This window comes from Syngnathus leptorhynchus, chromosome 7, assembly GCF_054491065.1.
Source record: "Syngnathus leptorhynchus isolate UIUO chromosome 7, UIUO_Slep, whole genome shotgun sequence".
NCBI classification, from domain to species: Eukaryota; Metazoa; Chordata; class Actinopteri; order Syngnathiformes; family Syngnathidae; genus Syngnathus; species Syngnathus leptorhynchus.
Genome location: NC_141201.1, coordinates 296,555 through 318,933, shown reverse-complemented (window position 1 = coordinate 318,933; position 22,379 = coordinate 296,555). Strand labels below are relative to the sequence as shown.

The 22,379-nt window shown below is 58.1% G+C and overlaps 3 protein-coding genes across 5 annotated transcripts; 2 read left to right on the top strand and 1 right to left on the bottom strand.

Moving 5' to 3' along the window:
* Positions 1-149: 149 nt before the first annotated feature.
* Positions 150-4,679, bottom strand: il1rap (interleukin 1 receptor accessory protein). Of its 2 annotated transcripts, none has more exons than XM_085915602.1 (12): positions 3,747-4,679; positions 3,410-3,510; positions 3,131-3,287; positions 2,973-3,056; positions 2,675-2,873; positions 2,417-2,585; positions 2,255-2,326; positions 2,049-2,181; positions 1,842-1,990; positions 1,566-1,709; positions 1,164-1,307; positions 150-1,037 (listed from the first exon to the last, which is right to left on the bottom strand). In XM_085915602.1, coding segments are annotated over exons 1-12 (1,758 nt in total). In that variant the 5' UTR covers positions 3,749-4,679; the 3' UTR covers positions 150-633. The 2 variants fall into 2 exon arrangements, with proteins under 2 accessions (XP_085771728.1, XP_085771729.1); XM_085915603.1 differs by having other exon boundaries at positions 2,255-2,323.
* On the top strand, positions 4,119-16,905 carry ltbp4 (latent transforming growth factor beta binding protein 4). 2 transcript variants are annotated; one of them, XM_085915599.1, is made up of 32 exons: positions 4,119-4,719; positions 5,419-5,475; positions 5,893-6,008; positions 8,651-8,866; positions 8,950-9,032; positions 9,111-9,257; positions 9,314-9,410; positions 9,596-9,655; positions 9,812-9,934; positions 10,018-10,194; positions 10,311-10,436; positions 10,502-11,080; positions 11,159-11,269; positions 11,347-11,475; positions 11,554-11,679; positions 11,851-11,970; positions 12,072-12,185; positions 12,433-12,552; positions 12,633-12,758; positions 12,840-12,962; positions 13,016-13,150; positions 13,227-13,370; positions 13,504-13,710; positions 13,782-13,853; positions 14,000-14,128; positions 14,575-14,715; positions 14,819-14,971; positions 15,045-15,134; positions 15,215-15,362; positions 15,534-15,688; positions 15,766-15,918; positions 16,043-16,905. In XM_085915599.1, exons 1-32 carry the CDS (start codon positions 4,466-4,468, stop codon positions 16,183-16,185), a joined length of 4,674 nt encoding a protein of 1,557 aa, XP_085771725.1. In that variant the 5' UTR covers positions 4,119-4,465; the 3' UTR covers positions 16,186-16,905. The 2 variants fall into 2 exon arrangements, with proteins under 2 accessions (XP_085771725.1, XP_085771726.1); XM_085915600.1 differs by lacking the exons at positions 13,016-13,150; positions 13,227-13,370 and having other exon boundaries at positions 4,120-4,719.
* A 92-nt stretch (positions 16,906-16,997) lies between these two features.
* Positions 16,998-22,360, top strand: shkbp1 (SH3KBP1 binding protein 1). The gene is made up of 17 exons (XM_085915601.1): positions 16,998-17,241; positions 17,720-17,773; positions 17,896-17,941; positions 18,010-18,142; positions 18,224-18,304; positions 18,376-18,543; positions 18,656-18,746; positions 18,903-19,093; positions 19,160-19,275; positions 19,360-19,447; positions 19,632-19,748; positions 19,993-20,163; positions 20,252-20,407; positions 20,492-20,588; positions 20,776-20,960; positions 21,020-21,122; positions 21,228-22,360. The coding sequence occupies exons 1-17, from the start codon at positions 17,168-17,170 to the stop codon at positions 21,937-21,939; spliced, it is 2,583 nt and encodes an 860-aa protein (XP_085771727.1). The 5' UTR covers positions 16,998-17,167; the 3' UTR covers positions 21,940-22,360.
* Positions 22,361-22,379: the final 19 nt, after the last annotated feature.

The window sequence follows — 22,379 nt, the reverse complement described above, 5'->3', positions numbered from 1 at the left end:
ATGGAGTCTTTTTATTGGTGATAACGTGAGTGAGCGAGTGAGCGAGCGAGCGAGCGAGCGAATGAGCGCATACAGCAGAGACACGGACGCGGATCGTCGTTGGCACACCAGGAAAAAAGTCGGATGATTGTCATCTTACGCGGGAGAAATAAGTCAAAGTCAGCTTTATTGTCAATTTCTTCACGTTAAGACACACAATGAGATTGAAATGCCGTTTCCCACCGTCCCACGGTGTCTAGACACATTACACAACACATACAAGCAAATAGCACAAAGAGTAAAAAGGAATAGCACGTTAGCATTTGGCGAAAGAAAAGGAAGCCATTCCTTCTGGTTCGGGTGACTGCCTGGCTGGCCTCTTCTTTTGGGAGAGCCGAAGATGTGCGCTAGAACGTCATCAGGGTTGGCCGACGCGACGGGTCGGTCGGGGCAGTGCTCGGAGGCGGGCTCTCGTGCTACTTCAATATTCGCCCGCATCAAGTTGCGACAACCAGCAACAACGAAATGAGAGCCAAGCGCATCGGGCAGCGCGCACACAATATGTTCCCTCATCTTTTCCAGTACGGTTGGAACGGCTGCTCGCGCACTTGTGAGCTTTGGACAAGGCGCAATGGATGCACTTTCTGCACAAAGTCACGAGCCCTCGGGGTGGAGAGAAGACCGGTCCCGGTTGGGGCTGGTCATTAGCCCCGCTCCCTCGCTTCCTTCCTCAGCCCCGCGGGCGCCGGGCGCCCTCCTGACGGGCAGCTCCAGCCTCAGCTTCTTCCAGAAGCGCGACGTCAGCTCCCGCGAGGGCTCGCCCCGCCAGCGCACAATGGCCAGCGCCACGCGCGCCCGCCTCAGCTCGCGCACCCACTCCTGCCGCCGCACGCGCTTGTACTGGACCAGGACCAGGCGCAGGTGGCCGCCCGCCAGCCCGTCCACGCCCGCCTTGAGCTCCAGCAAGGCCTGGGAGCCCTGTCGAGCGTAGCCGGGGCCCAACACCACCACCAGGCGGCGACTGCGAGCCACGAAGCTCAGCGTCTCGTCCGTGATGGCTGAGCGAGCGAGCGAGCGAGGGAGCGAGCGAGCGCCCGTTTGGGAAAGGAAGACGGGATGGATCCAAATGAGATTGCTGGACTGGCTGTTTTCAATCATGAGTGGGGGTTAAAGTGTGAACTCACTCCCGCCTGGCAGGCTGTCTCTGTCAAAGATGCACACGGTGTATCCCAGATGGTTCTCCAGGACTCGGCGGAGTGTCCTCAGGACAAATTGCTCTTCCTCGCTCTTCCTGGCGTACGACACGTACACGTCGAACTCCTTATTGTCTACACGCACACGTGGACAGGAAGTCACTTGACACCATACAAGTACCTTAACCGGAGATGCAGATGGTCCGTATTTTGTTCAGAAATGATGCGACGCTGCCCGTGATGGACACTTAAAACAAGAAGGGGATGCAGATGATGTTTTGGAATGACCTCGGCTAAATGCTAGGCCAGGGGGCTGCCCGTCTTTGCTCGGACTCTTTTTGACTGCCTCTGTGGTGAATCGGTTTTAGCCGCGTGACTCGATTTTGCTCTCACCCGTGTAGCGCTCGTCGGTACCGAAGCGGGACCTGTAGAGCAGCAGCAGCTCCAGCCGGAAGACGCGGTAAAGCGCCGAGACGAGCAGCGACAGCACCAGCGTGACGGCCAGACCGCAAGCCAGCTCCCACCACGGCAAAGACGCTGAAGCGGGAAGAAAAGCGTGTTTTACCGGCCGGCCGGCCGGCCGCCCGTGGCTTCCACTTCTCGCGCGAGTCACGGACGTTGAGTTGCCGCCCCGACAAAAACAGAAAGAAACGAGAAAACGGCGCCCACCTTCCTCCTCAAGCTGCGCTCTGCGCGTCTGGAATCCTTCCCGGTTCCTCACGGAGCAGTTGTAAGTCTTGCCGAGGTCCTCGGAGCCAAAGTTGCGAATCAGCAGGACGCTCTCCTCGATGCGATCGCCGTATTTGGTGCTCAGACGCCTGGATGCAAACGTGATTCATACCATACCACATTCGGGCGTGTCCAGAGGTTTGGTACCTGTTGCTTGCAGAGAATCGGCGCTCTGCCAGCTGCTCTGGCCTGTTGCCGTCCACGCTCCACCAGATGTCCCATTCCAAGTCCCGGTCCAAGTAAGGAAAGTGCCCCGTGCACAGCAGACGTACGTCCCGGCCTGGCGATGCAAAACGCCACGTCGTCCAAACATCCTCGACAGGCGCCGCACGCTCGCTCGCTCGCTCGCTCACCCCGTTTGACGCTGAAGACGTGCTCGCTTGTCGGTTGGAGCACGCTGGGCTCTTTGGGCAGGAAACCAGCTGCTGGACACACCAAAAGCGGCGTTGCAGTTCTGCTCACGCTATGTGTGCGTGCGTGCCTGCCTGCGTGCGTGCGTGCGTGCGTGTCCTCACAGACAGCGCTGACGTTGAGGCCGCGTGTGAAGTGAAGCGCGATGCCACCTCGCCGGTAGTGCACCTGGCACACGTAAAGGCCTTGGTAGTGGTCCACCATGTAGTGGACCTGAAGACGGGCGTCCACCTGCTCGCGGTCGCTCGTCCATCCGTCGGGCTGCTCGCACGCCTGACGTGCGTGCGCAAAGAGACGCACGTGAAGGCCAGCGCGCGACACAAAGTGGGATTACGGGCCCAAGGCCAGCCACGGGTCCTCACGTGGTACCAGATGACGGCGGGCGCGTCGTCGGCCACGGCGGCGGCCTCTCGCCAGTCGGGGCACTCCAGAACCCGGTCGCCCTCCAAAGGGATGACGACCTGATCTGGCCCGACGGCGAGCGGCCAGTCACATTTGGGCTCCTCCGGCGCCTCCTGCGGCCGGCTGACCACCGTCACGTTCACGCACGCCCACCAGGGCCTGGAGGAGGCGCAAGATGGCCGTCACGTGTAACAGTGACCACCCGACGTGCGTTATTTTTTGTATGTTGTGTGGCGCGCAAACGGCGCTGCGTCTGACCGTCGTCGGCAGGCGTAGCGGCCCGAATCCTCAGCCGCGGCCGGTTGAAAGCTCAAGCGGTCGCGCTCGGTGCTCAGACGCGCACTGCCGCGGAACAACACAAGCATCTTTATCGCGTGACCACCCGGTGGCAAGACACATTTACAGCTGTTGTTTACCTGTGCTCCATTGCTCCTTCAAGGTGTCCCGGGAGGAGACGGTACCAGGTCAGGGCGTGTGACCACGAGCCATTGTCCAGGCCCGAGAAGGGACAGCGCACCCAAGACGCCTCACCTTCCAGGACACGCAACTCAACCGAGTCCTTGCACCTCGCTTCTAACGTTGGGAAATACGATGACAAATGATATTCAAGCCCAACAGCGAAACCTTAACGCAGGCAGCCGGGCAGGCGGGCACGCGCGAAGCAAGAGCAGCAACGGCAAGTTGCTATCATCTACCTCTTGGGACAGTGGACGTGTGGAGATTCACCATCACCGTGGCACCCGGCAAAGGCGCCAGGAAGATGACCAATGACCAGATGCACGCGATTCTCTTCCCCCTAGCACCAACAACATAAGTTTGGAGTTTTCAAACGTTCAAGCTCTGAGCCCAATCCATAATGTCAATGGATGCTGAGTGTCATATTTCATTTGATGCTCTCATATTTTCCTCTTGTATCAATCGCATGAACGAACACACTCTCCATTTTTCATCCGGCCCAATGTTGTCAGAACGCGGGTCAATGCGGCCGGCGGGCGGGCGGGCGAGTCCGAAAAGAACAAATAGTAGACTTACATCAATCAGCACGAGTTAGTTCGACCGACGCGTGGTGTCTGCTAGCACTTTACAGTCCGCCGGACTTCGGCGGCCCGGTCCGAGAAAGGGACGCTTGACACATGGGGCAGGCAGGCAGGCAGGCAGGCAGGGCACGCATGCGCACTCGTGAGCCCAAAAGCAGTTGGACGTTAAGAAATAAGCCAATAAAAGGTCAACGGTCGGACGAACGGCGTCTCTCGAGTGATTCGAGCTGTCGTGTCGCGTGAGTGTTGGCGTAACTTAGTTCCTGTCTTGTTGCGGGTTGCGACATCCAGTCGAGCTGTGGGATTTCCATTGACGTCACCACAGGGTCGCCATGCCTCCCTCTAGCGGTGGTCATGCGCCATCGCAGCCAGCCGATCGTTGACTCCAATCCTCAAAGTCTCCGATGATATTGATTTCTATTCCGACATCATTCAATTGAGTTTTAGACCGGTGTCTGTCTGTCTGTCTGTCTGTCTGTCTGTCTGTCTGTCTGTCCGTCCGGTGTGGCAACATTGTTGGAGTTGTTAGCCAGCCATTCGCTCTGCACAAATGATGACTCCTCTCTTGACTTTGTGCCCACGGGCCCCACCGTTGCTCATGTGAGCCCGAGGTCTCTCTCACGTGACCAGGCTCTGCTTTCCTGGCTGCTTATTGGCCGAGCCGCTCGTGTCCCCATTGTCGGCCGCCGCACCCGATTCGGGGTGCCCCTTGCAATGACTTTGAAATCTGCCACTTGTAGCAAGCAGTATTCTCCCTCCCCCGCCATGCGCGTCCTCCTGCTCTGCGTATGCACGACCACGTGGATGCTCGGCGTGCACGCCGCCGACGGGCACCGGAACCGGCACCGACCTCGACACAGAGAGGCCGGTCAGCGCAGCCCCGGCTTGGAAACGCGGAGGTCGCTGGAGGAGAGGAGGGGTGCCGCGGGACTCCCCAGAGCGGAGTGGCCTGGGATGGAGGAGGGGAGGTCAGTGAGCGATTTGATTCCATTTAATTCAGTTCCATTGAGTTGAGTTGAATTGATTGTGGAGCTGATACTTAAGCCATGTTGGAGAGGTCATGCAGCAAGCAGCAGGCCTGTTGAATGATTCTCAAAGATTCAAGCCTTCAGGAAGCATTGGCTGAACACACAGGCTTTGAAAGAGAAGAGAAGAAAGCAAAGCCCAAAAAGAGACCGTCTGCCATGATGATTGGCTCAATTGCGCTTCTTTTTTGGAATGGCGGATGGTTTCATTTTCACCGAGTCTGAACTACTGGCTGTCGGCAATGAGGGTGCTTTGCGAGCACCTTGTCTGTCTACACGTGTTGTTTCACTGTTTGCCCCGCAGGCCGACCGCCAATGGCAGCGGCGAGCAGCGCGTGGCTTTCAAATCCTCGCAGCGCCATCCTCTCTCAACAAACGGGACAAAGCCAAGACTTCCTGTCGCACCCCGGCCGCCGTGACCTGGCGCCAGCCAGCTCGCCACATTTGCCGCTTAGCGTTGACGTGCCAAAGTTGACTTTTGCGGGCGTCGACGTCGGTTGGGGAAGACTTCAAAGTTTTTGGGCTTCCTGAACATTATTCCCCCCCAAAAAGTCTTCATCCCTTTGCACTTTTGTTGGAACCAAATGTTGTGTTTGGATGGTCGTTAGCGTAAAAGTCATACTGTGCATGTGTGTGTTGCAGATTGAGGAGCAGCGCAAGCAAGCTGAAGGCGGGATCGGAGAAGAAGACGTTCCTCAGGTGAGCTTGCTCAAGCTGCGTCCAAATGAAAGTGTCGTCCTTTGGCCACGAGATGATGCCAATGAAAGCACCGCCACAAAATTCCCGAGTTCTAAAAGAGGGGATTCTCCAAGATTGCTTTTACTGATAACCGGCTCTTTTGTGAAATACATGATTCCTTTAATCACCTCCAGTTTTCTTTATTGTGTCAAATTTCCTTCTTTTGTTTTCTTTTTACCGCAAGGTTTTTATTCCTTTTTTTTTCCCTCCACACCAGTTTCCCATTTGATAAAACAATTTGGATTTCATAACAGTTCAAGTTCAAAATTGCTAGATGCAAAATTTCGCCAGTTGGCATTGTCTCGAAAAATCCTTTCTAGAGGTTCTATTGCTGCATTGCCCTTCTGCCATTGAATTGTAAAATGAACAACTTGACAGTGTGCGCGAGGCTCAGGCCGTCCTGAAGAGGAAGATGGTGGCAGGAAAACGAGACAAGATGTTCACCGTCCTGTTGAAGCATCTCCAGAAGGAGAAGAATGGACGCAACCACGCAGGTATGGCGACGTTTTGGAACTTGATGCCATCCATCCGTCCATACCTTTAGCGAGGTTGTGCTATCCATATTTGCCACGATCAAATGGTGCTGACTTAAGCACATCACGCAATTTTAAAGTCTTTTTCCCACTTGATCGCACGGCCTTAGCACTCAGTTCACTTCCTGAACTCTATGAAAATTGATAACATCATGTCGTCAAATCATTCAAACTTTTGCAAAGAGCATCAAAATGACCTCATCGAATGACTTGATGTCAATATAGTACTGAAAACCATGAGGGGGGGGGGGTGTATGCATGATGCAGTATGTTTTTTCACAAAAGTAGACATTCTGTATTTTTTTGAACAGTGCCATGCACGGCAAGCCATGAATTTTCCATGATCTTATTTTGAACATTTTCCATTGACCTAGTTCTGTGCGTGCATTTGGGAGTTTCTCTTGTCAGAATGTCGCTAAGCTAATCAGGCTAACATCCAGTCAACATAGCACATGTATTGTCTCCAAGCTCCTGTTCATTGTTTCCCCCTAATGGGGAATGTGCAGAGCAGATCTGCTGCTGGTGATTGACGCGTTGCGAGTCCAAACAAGCTGGCGGTGATGTCACTGTTGAGGAATGGCGCTTTGGGGCTTTGTGAGCTTCAGATTAAGAATGGGAACACGCCGGCCGGCCGGCCGGCTAAGTCCTTCCTGCGAGCGCCACTTCCTGTTGTTGTGCCAAACTGCGGCCTTTGTCAACCAAAATACGGAAGCCGTAAAAATGTACAATCAGAGCTGATTTCGTTCATTGTTTCAGCGTGCCCGTATCTCAAAACAACTTCCTCTTTGGGAATGAATACCTCCAAACACCCCTCATTTGTTTTTGCCACAATGAAAGCGGCGTACAGAAAATAGACAAGACGTCACTGTATGAAAAGGTGTGCGTTAGAGAATTGAATTGAAAACAAGAAACATTTTCAAGAACCCTTAAGGCCGACGTCCGTGCGCTGGCTGGCTGGCTGGCCTTTGCATGTGGCGACGGCGGCGTGTGAGCTTGAGGCGCGCCAGGATGTGAGCTCATGGCCAAAGAGAAACAAGAACAAGTCATCTTTATGGCGCCTGTGGCACACCTGAGAGCCCTTAAAAAGTTGCCTCGCAATGGGCTTTTTTGTTTCAAGGCGTCGGAAAAACACAAGTCACTCAGCGGGTGGTGTGCGTATTGCCACAAGATTTACAAGTGAGCAATTATGGATGGAAACAGCCACCATGTTGTCGTCGTTTGTTTTTCCCCCCGGCCAAGAGCAAAAGCCAGAAAAAAAACCTTCTGGTCTTCTTGCGTGAGCGGGCGGGCCACTTGACGAGCCCGAGCGGCCAAAGCCCCCCCCCCCCGCACGCGGCCTTAGAAATGGCTTCAACTCTGTTGACTCTTTGTCAAGTAAGTCTGAGCTCTGCACCTGCTTGCCAGCTGTCACTCACGTTTGAGGTGAGCGCGGGCAGCGGGTGGCACGAGCGGGCCCGGCTACAATTTGATGGCACAAACCGGATGGCGGCAGCGTGGCTGCCTGCCTGCCTGCCTACCTACCTACCTTCCTGCCTTGCTTCCTTCCTTCCTTCATTCCTCGTGGGTGTGGACAACTGCGTGTTGCCGTGCTTGTGCAAGGTTTCTTCCAGACACAGCGCACAATCTGGTGCTTGTGCTCACGCAAGACTTCAGAGTTTCCCTGGGCTTTATTTTTTCCAAACTATCCTGACATCATCGGCGTGAGGCGGGAAGGCCCCGGAGGAGGTCGGCAGCGGCAGGGGTGGGCGTGTTCCCACGCAGCGTTTGTGTTGGCCGTGAGCCCGAGCGGCTCGCTGCTTTGGATTCCATTTCTCTCCAAGTCTCGCTCAGTTGCGGCTGGCGCACAACCTCCAGAAGCAGACTTTCCCCTTCGGAAGCAGACTTTCTCTTTCGGAACCGACCGGGCCGTCTCCCTCGCCGAAAGCTTTTTCTTCATCTCCTCCCGCTTGCGGTTGTTGTTGTGCTGCTTTGCAGCCAGTCTCGCTCGCTCACTCGCTCAGAGAGACACACGAGAAGCACCAGCAGCTTTGGAACTGGCTGGCCTTTCTCTCTTTCTCCAGAGGAACCAAATCTTCCTCTCTTCTCTTTTCCTTCTTCTGGTGCCGCCCGCCCGGGAAGCGCACTCTGTTTTCCTCCTTGGAATGATGCCATTGTGAGGAATCATGCCGCGTCTAAAGCTGCTCTACTTGCTGTCATCCCTGGCGCTCTCCTTCTCCCTGGCGGGCGGCCAGGCGGGGGTGGACCGGGTGCAGGTGAAGTTCACGCCGACCATCTGCAAGGTGCGCTGCAGCCAGCTGCGTTGCGTCAATCACTGCGAACGCGGCAACGTGACCACCCTGTTCAGCGGCCCGCCGGCGCCGCCCCACGGGGACGCCTTCAGAGTTTGTGAGTCGCTGACCACTGTCGTCGGCCTCCGCTTCCGTAGTGTGCGTGCGTGCGTGCGTGTGTCATAAAGGCCATCTGAGCCACAGATCAATTTTGCCTGGCTCCAGAGAAAAGCAATTTTAGTAAGTTGCTGGCTAAAGTGGCAACCTGAGACATGTTTTCAAATGAGGATTTGAAAGGGCCTCCGTGACAAGGCGGGCCGACGTGCCTCTGTGCAGTTGTTTGTCGTCTGCTGTGCAAGAACGGAGGCGTGTGTCTGCTGAGGGATCGATGCCTCTGCCCCTCAAACTTTACCGGAAAGTTCTGCCAGATTCCCGTCACCCGGCGGGCCACGCCCCGGTCCTCCTCACCCAACGAGGTCGTCAACGCGAATCTGACCCGATCGGAGTTTCTGCTGCCGCTGGGGGCTTCGAAGCCGGACCTGGAAGCGGCAGGTGCTGCGTCCGTCCGTCCGTCCGTCCTTTGCGGTTCAGCCAGACACTCGGACCCAGCCGACCGATTCTGTGTTCCTTTCCAGGAGCGGCAGCCGGAGTGGCCTTGGTGAAGGTGGCGGTGCGGCACCCCCCCGAAGCCAGCGTGAAGGTTCATCAGGTGATCAAGGTCCGAGCTTCCCTCGCCCTACTCGACGTTGGTTTGCCGGCGCTCACCTCACCTCACCTCACGGCGGGTCGCCTTCAGGTGGCGGGAGTCTCGGCCGGCGCGCTGTCCGGTTCGGCGGGGGCGCCGGCTCGGGCCGAGGGCGGCGTCCGGGCGCTCGGGGACCGAGGCGTCTACGCCCGGCACGCCGGCTTCAAGTTTTGCTTCAGGGAGGTCAAAGACGGACAGGTGAGAGGCGCAAGGCCAGCCTTGGAGTCTTCCGTGAGCCCTTTGTGTTTGTACAGTGCCGCTCTCCTCTGCCGGGGCTGAGGAGCAAAGAGATGTGCTGCCGGGGTGCGGGCAAGGCCTGGGGCGACTGCGCCCTCTGCCCTCCGCACGCAGGTCAGCCACACCCCCTGACACACATGCATTTACTATCTTGTTGAACGGTAGCAGTCTGCACAATGAAAACATCCATTCAAGGCATGTCATCCGAGCTGCTTTGAGTCACATGTTTGCTTTGTGTGTGCGTGCGTGCGTGCGTGCGTGCTCATGCGACGACCCCACATAAAACGGCGACTGGGCAGCTCCAAACGACGTCGGCTGTCCCGTCGGCTTTCGAGCCAGCAACGGAAGCAACTGCGTCGGTGAGTGGATACTTCCCGTCGTCGTTAGGACCATTCAAATGAGGTTTCGGCGGGCGGGGCTTTACGTGGGCTCTGGTCCGATGATCCCGTTTGTTTGACAAAGTCCAAGTTTGGTAAAGGCCGGCCGGCCGGCCGCCCGCCTGCCTCTGCGCGCAGACGTGAACGAGTGCCTGCTGCCCGGCCTTTGCGAGAACGGCTTGTGCGTCAACACGGCCGGGAGTTACAGTTGCGTTTGCGAGCCGGGCTTCATCTTGGATGCCTCGCATGGACTCTGCATCTGTGAGTAAATGTCCAAGGAGCGCCAAGCCAAGGTTGATCGGACAGCTCTCCAATTGTCATCTCCTGTGCCGCTCCTCGCGCAGCCCACAGGGTGATATCTGAGGAGAAGGGGCAGTGCCACCGGGTCCTGGGTTCCGGTCCGGGCCCGTCCTCCTGCTCGCTCCCCATCCTCAGGAACATCACCAAGCAGATCTGCTGCTGCAGCAGAGTCGGCAAAGCCTGGGGGCCCGACTGCCAGCGCTGCCCCTACTTTGGCTCGGGTGAGTCCAGCCGCCGCTCCCGTGAGCTGTGCGCCCGCTCGCCCGCCCGCCCGCTCGCCCGCCCGCCCGCCCTCCGAACGTGGGCCAAAAGCCTGACGTGATGTTTGCTGTCCCAGCGGCTTTCAGGGAGATCTGCCCCGCCGGTCCGGGCTACCACTACTCCGCCTCCGTCCTGCCGTTCAGCCAGAAGACGGCGGCAGATCAACTGGGCACCCGAGGAGCAGCTAACCGCCGACATCACGGTAAGAGCTGCGGGCCAGAAGGCGCCGTTACCCCGAGATCCATTTGGCCGTCTCTCCTTTTACAGGTGCCGACGGGTCTGAGCAGAAGCCCCCCTCCGGCCAACCCGGTTCCGCCGCACCTCGCCCGGCTGTCAGCCCGCCGCCGTCGAGTCCCGGGAGCGCCGCCCGGCACGAACCGCGGCCGACCCGCCCGGAACCGACCACCTCCCCGGTCAAATCGCCACCGCGATCCGGCGAGAGTCGCGGTACGGGCCGCGATCACGGAACGATCGGGACTCAGGGCGTGACCGAGCGGCGTCAAGGCGTCGCCGGGCAGAACCAAGGCATCTCCGGCAACCGGGGCTCAAATCTGAACCAAAACGGGACCGGGAGTCGAGGCTGGAGTCGGAACCCAGACGCTAGCGGCGGGAGGCAAGACGCTGACGGGAACCCGGCGACCGCTGGCAAACAGGGCATCGACACGGGTCGAATCCCCGATGCCGGTCTGGGTCGAGGGATCAACCAAAGCTCGGGCGCCGGTCCACCTGTCAATCAAAACCCGGGCGTCGGTCGGAGCCAAGGCGGCAGCGGCGGGAGCCACGCTACCGACCGGAACCAAGGCGCCGGCGAGAGTCGCAAAAAGCAAGGATCAAATGGGAGTCGAGGTAGGCCGCAAATTGCCCCACCAAGGGGAAGCGTCTCTCAATACACGCATTCATCCGATGAGACCGTGTCTCGGGCAGCTCTTCTGCCGGGAAGAGGTGATTCCCTACCGGACCCGGCTCCGGCTGGGCGGATCCCCGACAGAGATGTGTCGCCGGCGCAGACGACCACGCGGCCGCCCCAAGTCCAGCGTAAGTCCTCCCAACAACAACAACAACAACACGGGCCACTTTCCAATTTGGAGACGGGCTGCGTTTGTGTGCGGCAGCCCCAGGCGTGTGTGAGCGCAAACCCGACGTTTGCGGCGCCGGTCGCTGCGTGGATCGGCCGGCCGGCAAACACGCCTGCGTGTGCCACCAAGGCTACCGGGCCAACGCCCAGCGCACGCACTGCCAGGGTGAGCAAACGCACGCGCGGCCGTCGACGAAACCGCACCACCACCACGACGTCATAAGACGCACTCTTGTGTGTGTAGATGTGAACGAGTGCGTCGCGTCTCGAGGTGCGTGCGCTCCAGGTGAGTGCGTGAACAGCGAAGGCAGCTACCGATGCCTTTGTCCGCCCGGATACAAGACGGACGCTCGGAAGAGCAGCTGTCAAGGTGAGCGACCGCCGCTCCGCGAAACCAGCGCTAATGTTGCTAACATGTGGCTAACTTTACGGACCCAAAACTGAGCTCAAAAGAAGGCGAACGAGGCAAAGCAAATGTGAGAGCGAGCGACACCTGGACGTATATGTAACGCGGCCAACGTGCCTTTTGCGGCCAACCCAGACGTAAACGAGTGCGAGGATCCCCTGCTGTGTCCCGGTCAGGAGTGCGTCAACAATCCCGGTTCGTATCGCTGCGTCTCCTGTCGGCCGGGATTCGGACTTCTGAACGGAGCGTGCGCAGGTAACGGCCGCCCGCCCGCTTGTGTCCAAATCTTGACGCCCGTTTCAATTGATTGATTGCTTGCTTGCTTGCTTTCCTTCTTTCTGTTTTTGCGCGCTCAGACATTGACGAGTGTGTCCGAGCTCCGTGCGGCGACGGAGACTGCCAAAACACACCCGGCGCCTTCCGATGCCTCTGTCGTCACGGTTACGAGCTCAAGAACAAGACCTGCGCAGGTCTCGCCGCGCCACAGCATTACACGTGACATTTCTGCACGCGCGCCTGTGCAAGTGTGTTTGTTTCTGACTACGATTATGATGATTGTACTGGTCCACATCTGGACAGATGCAGAATCATCTTAATCGTCTCAGTGTCCGGGTCAGATGTGTGTCAATTCTGCCGCCCGGGATACGCGCTGAGCGACAAACAGTGCGCAGGTCATCTCACGCACAAATATCACCAGCCCTGTGTTGTCTTGGACAGATGTGAACGAGTGCGAGGATGGAGCGCTGTGTCCGGGCGGGCGCTGCGTCAACACCAAGGGCTCCTACAAATGTCTGGACTGTCGCCAAGGTTACCGCGCTACAAATGGACTGTGTGAAGGTACACACAAACACACACAGAGTTCAAGAGACAGACAGACAGACAGAAACACACCCAACCAGACGCTAAATGTCCCGCAGATGTGGACGAGTGCGCAAATGCGTCCGCGTGCGAGGCGGAGCGCGTGTGCGTCAACACGGCCGGCTCGTTCCGCTGCGACTGCTTACCGGGGTATCGAACCTTTGGCCGGGGCAGACCGTGTCGAGGTGAGTTCCGCTCGACGATGTGCCGGCTGGGTGTCGGAGGGCTCAAAGGAGCGGCGTCCCGCTCGCGTCTTTCTCGTGTAGACATTGACGAGTGTCTGGAGGAGAACTGGTGCCCCCCCACGGGAGAGTGCATCAACACGCCGGGCTCCTTCACCTGCGCCTGTCCGCTTGGCTACGCGCTCAGCAACGGCACAAGCTGCACGGGTAGGTTCGACTCGGTCTCGGCGTGTGACGGTGACAAAGTGCGCCCTTCTCAGACGTGGACGAGTGCGCGTCGTCCGACGGATCCGTTTGCGGGGGACGGGAGCGCTGCCAGAACACGGCGGGCTCGTACCGCTGCCTGACTTCTTGCCGGCCGGGTTTCCGGGCCGAGGCCGACGGACGCTGCCGCGGTCAGTTGGGCGACGGGAACGCCGGAGGGGCCAAAGCGTAGCGTGCGACCATGCGCGTCTCCTCCTCTTCTGCCAGATGTGGACGAGTGCGCGTCCATGCCGGGCGTGTGCGGTTCGGCGCGCTGTGAAAATGCCCGAGGATCGTTCGTGTGCGAGTGCGACGCGCCGGGGGAACGCTTTGACGCGGCCGCTCGACAGTGTGTGAGCGCGCTACCGCCAGGTGTGAATGGAGCTCCTCGACTCCCGTTTTTGGCACCCAGTTGCCACCGGACGGCGCCAAAGCGACGCTGTTTTTGCAAAGATGTCGGCGTTGATGGAAAGTCTCGACTTTGTTGTCCCCCCCCCCCCCGCAGAGGCTTTCCCCGTCCGTCCTTCCTCGTCTTCGCCGTCCTTCTCGGCGGCGGCACCCCGTCCGGGCGAGCTGCGCGAGTGCTACTACAACGTGGGCTCGTCGTGCGATTTACTGGCCGCCAACAGCAGCTGGCAGGAGTGCTGCTGCACCCTGGGGGAGGGCTGGGGCCTGGGCTGCAGGTACCACGCCTGCCCTCCCGCCCACTCAGGTGAGCGCTGGCTGGCTCGCTCAGGGTCACATGGGCGGCCGCGCTTAATTAAGGCTGACGTTTGTGCCCAGCCGACTTCCTGACGCTGTGTCCCAGCGGGAGAGGATACGTGACAGCCGGGGAGGCGGAGTTCAGCTACACAGGTGACAATGGTCAGAATGAGTGCGGTCGTTGCCAAGACGGCCGACCGACAGCTTGCCGGCTGGCTGGCTGGCTGGCTGGCTGGCTGGCTTTCTCTCTCTGGCTGTCCCTTCGACCAATGTTGAGCTTTTCTGTCTTTTTCCGCCAGACGTGGACGAGTGCAAGCGCTTCCATCCGGAAGTGTGCAAGAACGGCGTTTGCGTCAACAACATTCCCGGTTACAGCTGTTACTGCTCCAGCGGATTTGTGTACAACGTCGCGCTCCTCGAGTGTGTCGGTACGCACGCACGCACGCACGCCCGCCCGCCCACGCATGGGCACTTTTGTAATACTAGTGGCGTACTGAGGAGCGCCACATGTTTATCTGTCCGTCTGTCAGTCTCCCAACACAGTTTTTGTGACCATACGCTTTCTTTTCAATGTTTTTTTGCCCGTGTGTGTGTGTGTGGAAAGACATTCCAGTCCCTCACACATGCTGTCATTGTTCACCTTGGAGGTGAGGTGTTTTCCACCATGAAGACTTGAAGTCCAAAACATTTGCTTTCATTAGCATAAAGCTTGGGCTGTCAGTAGGGCCCGCTGTTTTGGTTTTGAAAAGTGCAAAATGTATCTTTTATTGACGCTTGGCTGTTTGCGTACAAAGGTTGCTAGCGCCTTTGGGCGTTTTGCACGGCTTGTTGGCATGAGCGTCCGCGTGAGGCTTTTCAACCTCATGGTTTGCAGATCTGGACGAGTGCGAGCAGGAGAGCTGCGAGGGCGGCTCCTGCGTCAACACCTTGGGTTCTTATTATTGCAGCTGTCGGCCGCCTCTCGCGCTGGACGACACGCAACGCAAGTGCGTCAACGCCTCTCACCTCTCCCTGGGTGAGCCGCCGCTGCTCAGGCAGGAATTGATCAGATATCATTTCCTGAAGGAGAGCTCTCCAAGTGGGATTGCGGTGACAAAATGTCTTTGGCTTGTGGGCAGATGAGAACCTGTCGGTGTGCTGGCAGACGGTGAGCGCCGAGCTGATGTGTCAGAGTCCCCTGCTGGGGGCTCAGGTCACCTTCAGCGACTGCTGCTGCCTCTACGGTCAGGGCTGGGGCATGGAGTGCGCGCTGTGCCCGCAAAGCGACTCCGGTAAGCGCCAGGGCCGTCCTCGTTCAAATCAAAGACAAACGAATGACGACGACGACGGCGGTTGTTTCCGCAGACCACTTTGGCAGCCTGTGCAGCTCCTTCCTTCCCGCCGTCTTCCCCGAAGCGCCGGGAAGGGAACCGCTCGGAGCGGGACGAGATGGAGGTACAAACTTTCTTTTGGCTCCCGGAGGTTACTTGGTTGCCGGTTGACGACACGATGCGCTCGCCCTTTGCTGCCCCCAGGCCCCCCTTTCTTCCCCCCGTTCGGCAGCGACGCCTTCGTCCCGGGCCTCCTTCCCGACTACGACGACTACTCTCCCGTAGGGGGCGAGTTCCCGGGCGGGACGCCGCCGGCCGTGGCTTATCCCGCCGGCCCACCGCCGCGCTTGGGGTAGGAACAAAGGCAGTTGCATACGAGGGTGCCACGCAGGCGCCCTCTTGTGGTCAGGCAAACAATCGTTGCCTCGGAGCAGTCGCGGTCTTTGACGTACGTCTTTGTGAAGTGTTTTTGCAACATCTTATCATCTGTAACATATGTTGCGTGTTGTCATGGTGTTCCCAGCGGGGGTTACTACCCGGGGAGTGACTACGAGGACTCTCCGCCACGCCGCGCGTTGGGAGCGGGGCCGCCGCCGCCGCTAGGCGCGCCTCCTTTCGACCAGGAGGCCGAGCCTTGGGGGCCTTACGCGGGAGGCGGCCCCGGGAGGCTTTATGAGCGTGAGTGCACCGACTCTCTTACTGCCTGCAAAAGGAAGACGACAGTGACGAGCTCACTTCCCGCGTGTGCTATCCAGGGCGCTACGACGCGTACGCCGGCTTGAGCGCGGCGGAGGATTGCGGCATTCTGGACGGCTGCCAGAACGGCATGTGCATCCGCCTGGACGAGGGCTACACCTGCGACTGTTACCAGGGTTACCGGCTGGACGCCACCGCCATGACCTGCATCGGTGAGACGCCGGGAGCGGGGCTTCAAATGAAACTAGAGCTAAGGTTTTAAAGGAAGGGGAGCCTTTTTCAAATTTGGCTTTGAGAGTACGCCGTTCGTTTGACTGCGACCCCTTTTGTCGGCAGACGTCAACGAGTGCGAGGGCGGCGTCGACGTGGACTTCCCGTGTGTCAACTCGCGCTGCGTCAACACGGACGGTTCCTTCCGATGCGTGTGTCGGCGCGGCTACGTCATGTCGCGCACGCTCAACCGCTGCGTGCCCGCCTAGGCTGGAGCGGATGGAACCGCTCCAAAGCGGTGCGGCGACGCCAAGACCGCAGAGCACGCAAAGTGAAGCCGAGCCGGACTCCAACCAAGTCCCGGCCGAGGTCGTCTTAGTATTTTCTCTTCACCCAGTTAGCGATCGAGGCGGAATTTGCCTTCAATGTCTCGCACTTCAGATGTTGACTTTTCACCACAATTGGATGCCTGCAATATACGTATTGGATTTTAGAAGACGCTAAAGGTAAATGTGTAAAGTTGCTGTCAAGTTCCCAGCAGCTCACGCCGCCCAAAGAGTTTAGACATTTTTCTTTTGACCGTGGCTGGCGGCGCCGTGCGGGACAACAAGCTACCCGTTTCTCACTTTAGAAAAGAACAAAAGACATTCCCAAGTTAGAAGTTGTTTATGCCTTTCTAAGCTCCATTGGCTGTTTCCTTTACATTTGCGAGATCGTTCACCAAGAGGCGATGTTTCCCTCGACTTGTTTTGATACTTTTTCATATATGTTTTTACATTGTTCTAGTTGTGTGCGTGAGAAGGTGGTGCGCTGCGCCACAAAAGAACAGCTGGTAACTTGTAAATATTTCTCCATAAATGAAATTTCAAATTTTGTGTTTGTCTTGTCTCACTGTCATCTTTCTTTTGTTTTCCAAAATGTATCTGCCTCCCCATTTGTGTGAACATTTTTATTCTGTGATCAAATAAATCCAATTATAATTTCACACAGCTCATTTGTGGTGTTGTTGTTGTTGTTGTTGTTGTTGTTTGTGGCGCGGGGATCAGAGTCCCGTTAGAGCCATGGATCCGTTCCGGGTCTTCTCTCCCACCACTTACAAATCCATTCCGGGTTTTCTTTCCCTCCCACCAGTCGTCAATCCATTCCGGGTTCTCTCGCGTCATCGTCCGGAAGCAAATTTGACGACCAGAACGGAAAGTGACTCTGTCCCAAACCATGGATTCCAAATGTTTTTTTTTGCTTTAATAGTCGATGGAAGGTGTCGGCACGATGTCGAACACTGTGAGAAGCGGAGACCTGATTCACTTGAACGTGGGTGGGAAAAGGTGAGCGAGAAACATGTTTGTCGGCTAACTGTGGCTAGCATTTAGCATCAAGAGGGTTTACATTCGATATGTTTGAAACTCAAGAGGGTTTACATTCGACATGTTTTAAACGTCATAGCAGCGTCCACACAATAGCTCAGATTGTGGCCTGTAACTCGGTACGTTTTATTTTATTTTGGTTTTGGTTTTAAATGGAAAGAACAGCATAAGAAGGACACGAGTCAACTACTGTCCGACAATGGAACTCAGGCGTAGATTGGAGAAACGCTAACCGCACTCAACTCGAACGAACCAAGTGTCCTTTCCACTGCTATTCCTGTCCTATTGGATGATTTCGAATTGAGCACGCGTGAGTGAATGGAGCCGTTGATTTCTGTTCTTTCTTTAGTTGAGGGCAAGGCCATTGTAAAAGGTTGGTGAGATGCTGTCCTCGCGCTCAGGGGTTGGTGTTTCTCAAGACAATTTCCTTGTTTTGTAGGTTCAGCACTTCCCGCCAGACGCTCACGTGGGTTCCGGACTCCTTTTTCTCCAGGTGAGCGAGCGGACCAAGCAAACGCAATAGTCCATTCAACGTGTGTCGGAGTGCTCCATTTGATTGGGAAAATAAGACTCAGTGGTTTAATGTCTGACGACTCTGTGCGGCTTTGTTTTCAGTCTCCTGAGCGGGCGCATCTCCACCTTGAAGGACGAAACTGGAGCCGTAAGTGGATTCGCGCCCACTTCCTTTTCGCCCGGTCCTATTTGAACGTCTCCGGTTGGCCTCCGTAGGTGTTCATCGACAGAGATCCTTCCCTGTTTGCGCCCATCCTCAACTTCCTGCGGACCAAAGAGCTGCACCCGCGCTCCTTGGGCGTGCACATGCTCATGCGCGAGGCCGAGTTCTACGGGATCACGCCTCTGGGTGAGTCTTTGTTGAGAACCGGCGCGCCGGTTTGCGCGCGTCCTTACGCTCGCTCGGCTGACGCCAATGACGCGTGTTCAGTGTGCAAGCTGCAGCTGTGCGACGAGTTGGACCGCTCCTCCTGCGGGAACGTCCTCTTCAACGGCTATCTGCCTCCGCCGGGTAATCTGGGCCGCTCTCGTTCTGCGGGACGGGCGCCGAGGGCCGTCAGTCACTTCCCGTTTGTGTGGCAGCGCACCCGGCCAAGCGGCGCAATCGGCACAGCGTGGCCGGCTCCCAGTTGACGGCGGGTCGGCCCGCTCCCGGCCAGAGGGCCCCGGTGCGACGCAGCAACACCATGCCGCCCAATCTGGGGAACTCCGGCATGCTGACCAGGGCGGAGGAGAGGCCGGCGGCGCCAGGTTGGTTGGGGGAGGAAGCAAGCAAGCACGCACGCACGCACGCAACAAATTCACCTGACCTGACCTGACCTGACCTGCCCGCCTTGCCCGCTACGTTGTATGTCTGCTGCAGGTCCGTCATCCGATCCCAGCTTGGTTCGGATCATCTGCGGCCATCACAACTGGATCGCGGTGGCCTACTCTCGCTTTGTGGCCTGTTACAGGTGCACACAGAATGTTGTGTTCTTTGATCCATGGATCCGTTTTCAGCCTATCCCAGCCGCTCGCTGGCTCACGCCTCTTTGTCTGTCTGTCTGTCTGTCTGTCTGTCTGTGTGTGTGTGTGTCTGTGTATCGCGCACGGGCATACTTGTGCGCCAGGGTGAAGGAGTCGACCGGGTGGCAGCAGGTTTTCACCTCTCCTCGCCTGGACTGGCTGATCGACCGGGTGGCGCTCAACGCCAAGGTGATGGGCGGCTCCCTGGGGGACAACGACAAGATGGTGGCCGTGGCCTCGGGAACGGACATCATCCTCTGGTCCATCTGCCCGGACGGCAACGGCAACGAGATCGGTGAGGACGGCCGCTCTCTTCTTCCGGGCCGGCCGCGCGGGTCTTGACGGCGCCGCTGTTTTGCAGGCGTCTTCAGCCTCGGCGTGCCGGTGGAGGCGCTCTTCTTCGTCGGTAACCAGCTGACCGCCACCAGTCACACCGGGAAGGTCGGCGTGTGGAACGCCGTCACCAAACACTGGCAGGTGCGCAACGGCCGGCCGGCCGGCCCGAGCCCACGGCTGTGGAGTTGAAAAGGTGGCGTGTCTTTTGTGGCCTGACTCGAGCAGAACCAGGATGTGGTTCCCATCAGCAGCTACACCACGGCCGGATCCTTCCTCATCCTGGGCTGCAACAACGGCTCCATCTACTACATTGGTACGGCGCGCCTTTGCTAGCAAACGTCTGCCTGCGCATTGACATGTGCGAGAGGGTGTTTTTAAAAGTCAGATTGTATTTTCATTTGGATTCCCATTATTGGGAGGAGGACGATTTGAAGTGGTCCATTCACCTAGTTGTTGCTTTTTGCTCCAAATGGCACCTGTTGCGGCGGCACGTCTAGACGTTCAGAAGTTTCCTCTCAGGATGAAGGACAACGACCTACTGGTGACCGAACTTTATCGAGACGCCACAGAGGACGCCATCACCGCAGTCAGCGTTTACCTCACACCCAAAACCAGTACGGCCGCTCGGGACCATTGCGTGGAAAGCCTTTGAGCGTTTTTTTTTTTTTCCACCCCGCATATCCAGATTGAGGTCGGCGCACTCGTTCGTGTGCACTCCAAATGAGTCGTCGAGCTTTTTCACATAACGTCCTAACGAGTGTGCTGCTGCGAGTACATTGAGCAGGTCACGGGGGGGACAAAACGCTCCGCCGGCTGCCGCCGGCCGCACCCTAACTGGACATTTGCGCCGCACGTCAGGCGACAGCGGCAACTGGATCGAGATCGCCTACGGGACCAGTTCCGGAGCGGTGCGCGTGATCGTGCAGCACCCCGAGACGGTGGGCTCGGGCCCGCAGCTCTTCCAGACGTTCTCGGTCCACCGCAGCCCCGTCACCAAGATCATGCTGTCTGAGAAGCACCTCATCTCAGGTAACCTCAGGCGCCTCCCGGTCGGGCCCGCCTTCCGTGTTAACGTGGCGCGCGCGCGCTCGCGCGCTCTCTCGCTTGCGCCCGCCAGTTTGCGCCGACAACAACCACGTTCGCACCTGGACCGTGACCCGCTTCCGGGGGATGATCTCCACCCAGCCGGGATCCACGCCGCTCGCCTCCTTCAAGATCCTCAGCCTGGACGAAGTGGACGGGCAGGGAGGCTGCAGCGCCGGCACGGAAATAGGTCGGCGTGGCCACGCCGCTAGCTCAAGGAGCGCCAGCCTGCGGGGCCACGTCGAGATATATTTTCCTTGCGCTGCCTTGTCAGGGCCATATGGCGAGAGAGACGACCAGCAGGTCTTCATCCAGAGAGTGGTCCCGGACACCGACAAACTCTACGTCAGACTCTCGTCCAACGGGAAGAGGTGCTTTTGTCAGAAAAATGATCTTTTCAGATCAACATCATCATTTTAGAGCCACAGGCTGAAATGCCAAAGCTTTGGAGAGTTTTCGAGTCAATTGAAATATTTAGCCATTCCTTTCATGTTGCCCAATACTTGATGAGCTGCTTCTCCTGCACGAGATGAGAAAATGAGCGCGCGTGTGCGCCAGGGTGTGCGAGGTGCGCTCGGTGGACGCCACCTCCATCACGGCCTTTGTGGTGCACGAGTGCGAGGGTTCCAGTCGCATCGGCTCGCGGCCCCGCCGCTACCTCTTCAGCGGCCACGCCAACGGAAGCATCCAGATGTGGGACCTCACCACCGCCATGGAGATCGCCGGCAAGGTGGACATCCGAGGTGAGACGCCGCCCCGCGCAGCGCTTCCGCCCGCCCGGCTCTCATTGTTTGCCTTGCAGCGCTGGGCGGGCCCACGGAGGAGGAGCTGCTGGAGCTCTTAGACCAGTGTGACCTTGCTCTCACCAGAACTCCGGACAGCACACCCAGAACCTCCACGTGCAGGTGCACACGCTCACACACACACACAGATGTTGATCATCTACCCCCCCCCCCCTCTCCGGTCTCATCCATGCCATGCGGCAACTTCCTGTGTGTGCGCGTGTTCAGCCTCTCTTCAGGTTTATGCGAAGGCCTCCGAGCGGATCGAACTTGCCCTTCTGGAGGAAAAGGAGGAGGCGGCGGCAGCGGCGGCGGCGGCTCTTCTCTCTGCACTAATCTCGCCGGCCAAGGTCCGCCCTCCACCAACTCGGCCAAGTCCTCCCGAGATCCGGTCCCGTCCTCGGGGCCGCCGCCGCCCTCCCTGGCTTTCGCCGCCTTCCCGCCCTACGGACCCCAGCGCCTCCACGGCTCCAGCCCACGTCCCCGCCGGCCGGCGGACAGCGGCTGGGCCTGCGGGGGCGCTCCGCTTGAGTGCGGCTGGGCACGCAGGGGCAGTTTTGTGGAGCGCTGCCAAGAGCTGGCCAAGGGCTCCGAGGCGGCGGGGGGGGCCGAAGGCACGAGGCGGAGTCTGGCCGCCTGCGGTGAGCTGGAAGCCCGCTTTTGCCCCAGGACGCCGGCCCCGCGCCACCCCGGCGCATCTTCATCCCTAACGTCGTCACCACGTGGGGCGGCCTCGCCCACGTCCCCCACCGGGCCGGCCGCCACCTCCCCGACGCGCTCGCAGACGCCCTCCTCGGGGCGCCGCGGCGCCAACCCCGCTGCTTCCCCGTCGTCGGATGTCGCCGCGTCGCCCGAAGGTCCTCCCGGCCCGGCCTCCCCAAACGGCACTGCCGCCCCGGCGACCTGCCCCAAAGCGCACATGAACGAGACCAGCTTCTGACAGCCGCTGTGACTAGCAGGAGCATTTGACGTGCGGGTGCTCGTGTGATAGAAAGTAGCCACCGGTGCCGTTTCCTGTCAGGTTGCCGCGGTTACCCTGTCAACAAGCCGGCAAAAAAACATCGCAAATCGGATTGTTGTTGTTTTTTTTGTCGGAGCGGCTTGACTGTCAGTCGGCCGCTTGCGTCGCTTAAGGCTAACGAGAAGCATCGAGTGTTTATTGTCGGGACGTGGCGCTCAGGAGTGGGTATGGATGTTTCGCTTTGCTATCTCCAAGTGCCCAAATAACATGAACGTCTGTTCTATTTGTCACATGTTGTTAATAGCATCATATTTTTCCTTCTGTGGTTTATAATAAGAAAATTCATTCATTCATTACAAAAATCAAATAAAAGGAATCCCGGAACAAAAAAGGCAAGCATTTTTTTATGAATTGACCCC

Excerpts from the sequence above, each read along its gene's own strand:
- il1rap (XM_085915602.1), bottom strand. Across the intron at positions 2,586-2,674 it reads CCGCCGTCATCTGGTACCAC|GCGTGCGAGCAGCCCGACGG; the intron begins GTGAGGACCCGT and ends CACGCACGTCAG. Across the intron at positions 1,038-1,163 it reads AGACAGCCTGCCAGGCGGGA|CCATCACGGACGAGACGCTG; the intron begins GTGAGTTCACAC and ends TCGCTCGCTCAG.
- ltbp4 (XM_085915599.1), top strand. The coding sequence starts at position 4,466 with ATGACTTTGAAATCTGCCACTTGTAGCAAGCAGTATTCTCCCTCCCCC. Across the intron at positions 9,935-10,017 it reads CTCGCATGGACTCTGCATCT|CCCACAGGGTGATATCTGAG; the intron begins GTGAGTAAATGT and ends CTCCTCGCGCAG. Across the intron at positions 15,135-15,214 it reads CGGAGCGGGACGAGATGGAG|GCCCCCCTTTCTTCCCCCCG; the intron begins GTACAAACTTTC and ends TGCTGCCCCCAG.
- shkbp1 (XM_085915601.1), top strand. The coding sequence starts at position 17,168 with ATGGAAGGTGTCGGCACGATGTCGAACACTGTGAGAAGCGGAGACCTG. Across the intron at positions 19,749-19,992 it reads TTACCTCACACCCAAAACCA|GCGACAGCGGCAACTGGATC; the intron begins GTACGGCCGCTC and ends GCCGCACGTCAG. Across the intron at positions 20,589-20,775 it reads CTCTCGTCCAACGGGAAGAG|GGTGTGCGAGGTGCGCTCGG; the intron begins GTGCTTTTGTCA and ends CGTGTGCGCCAG.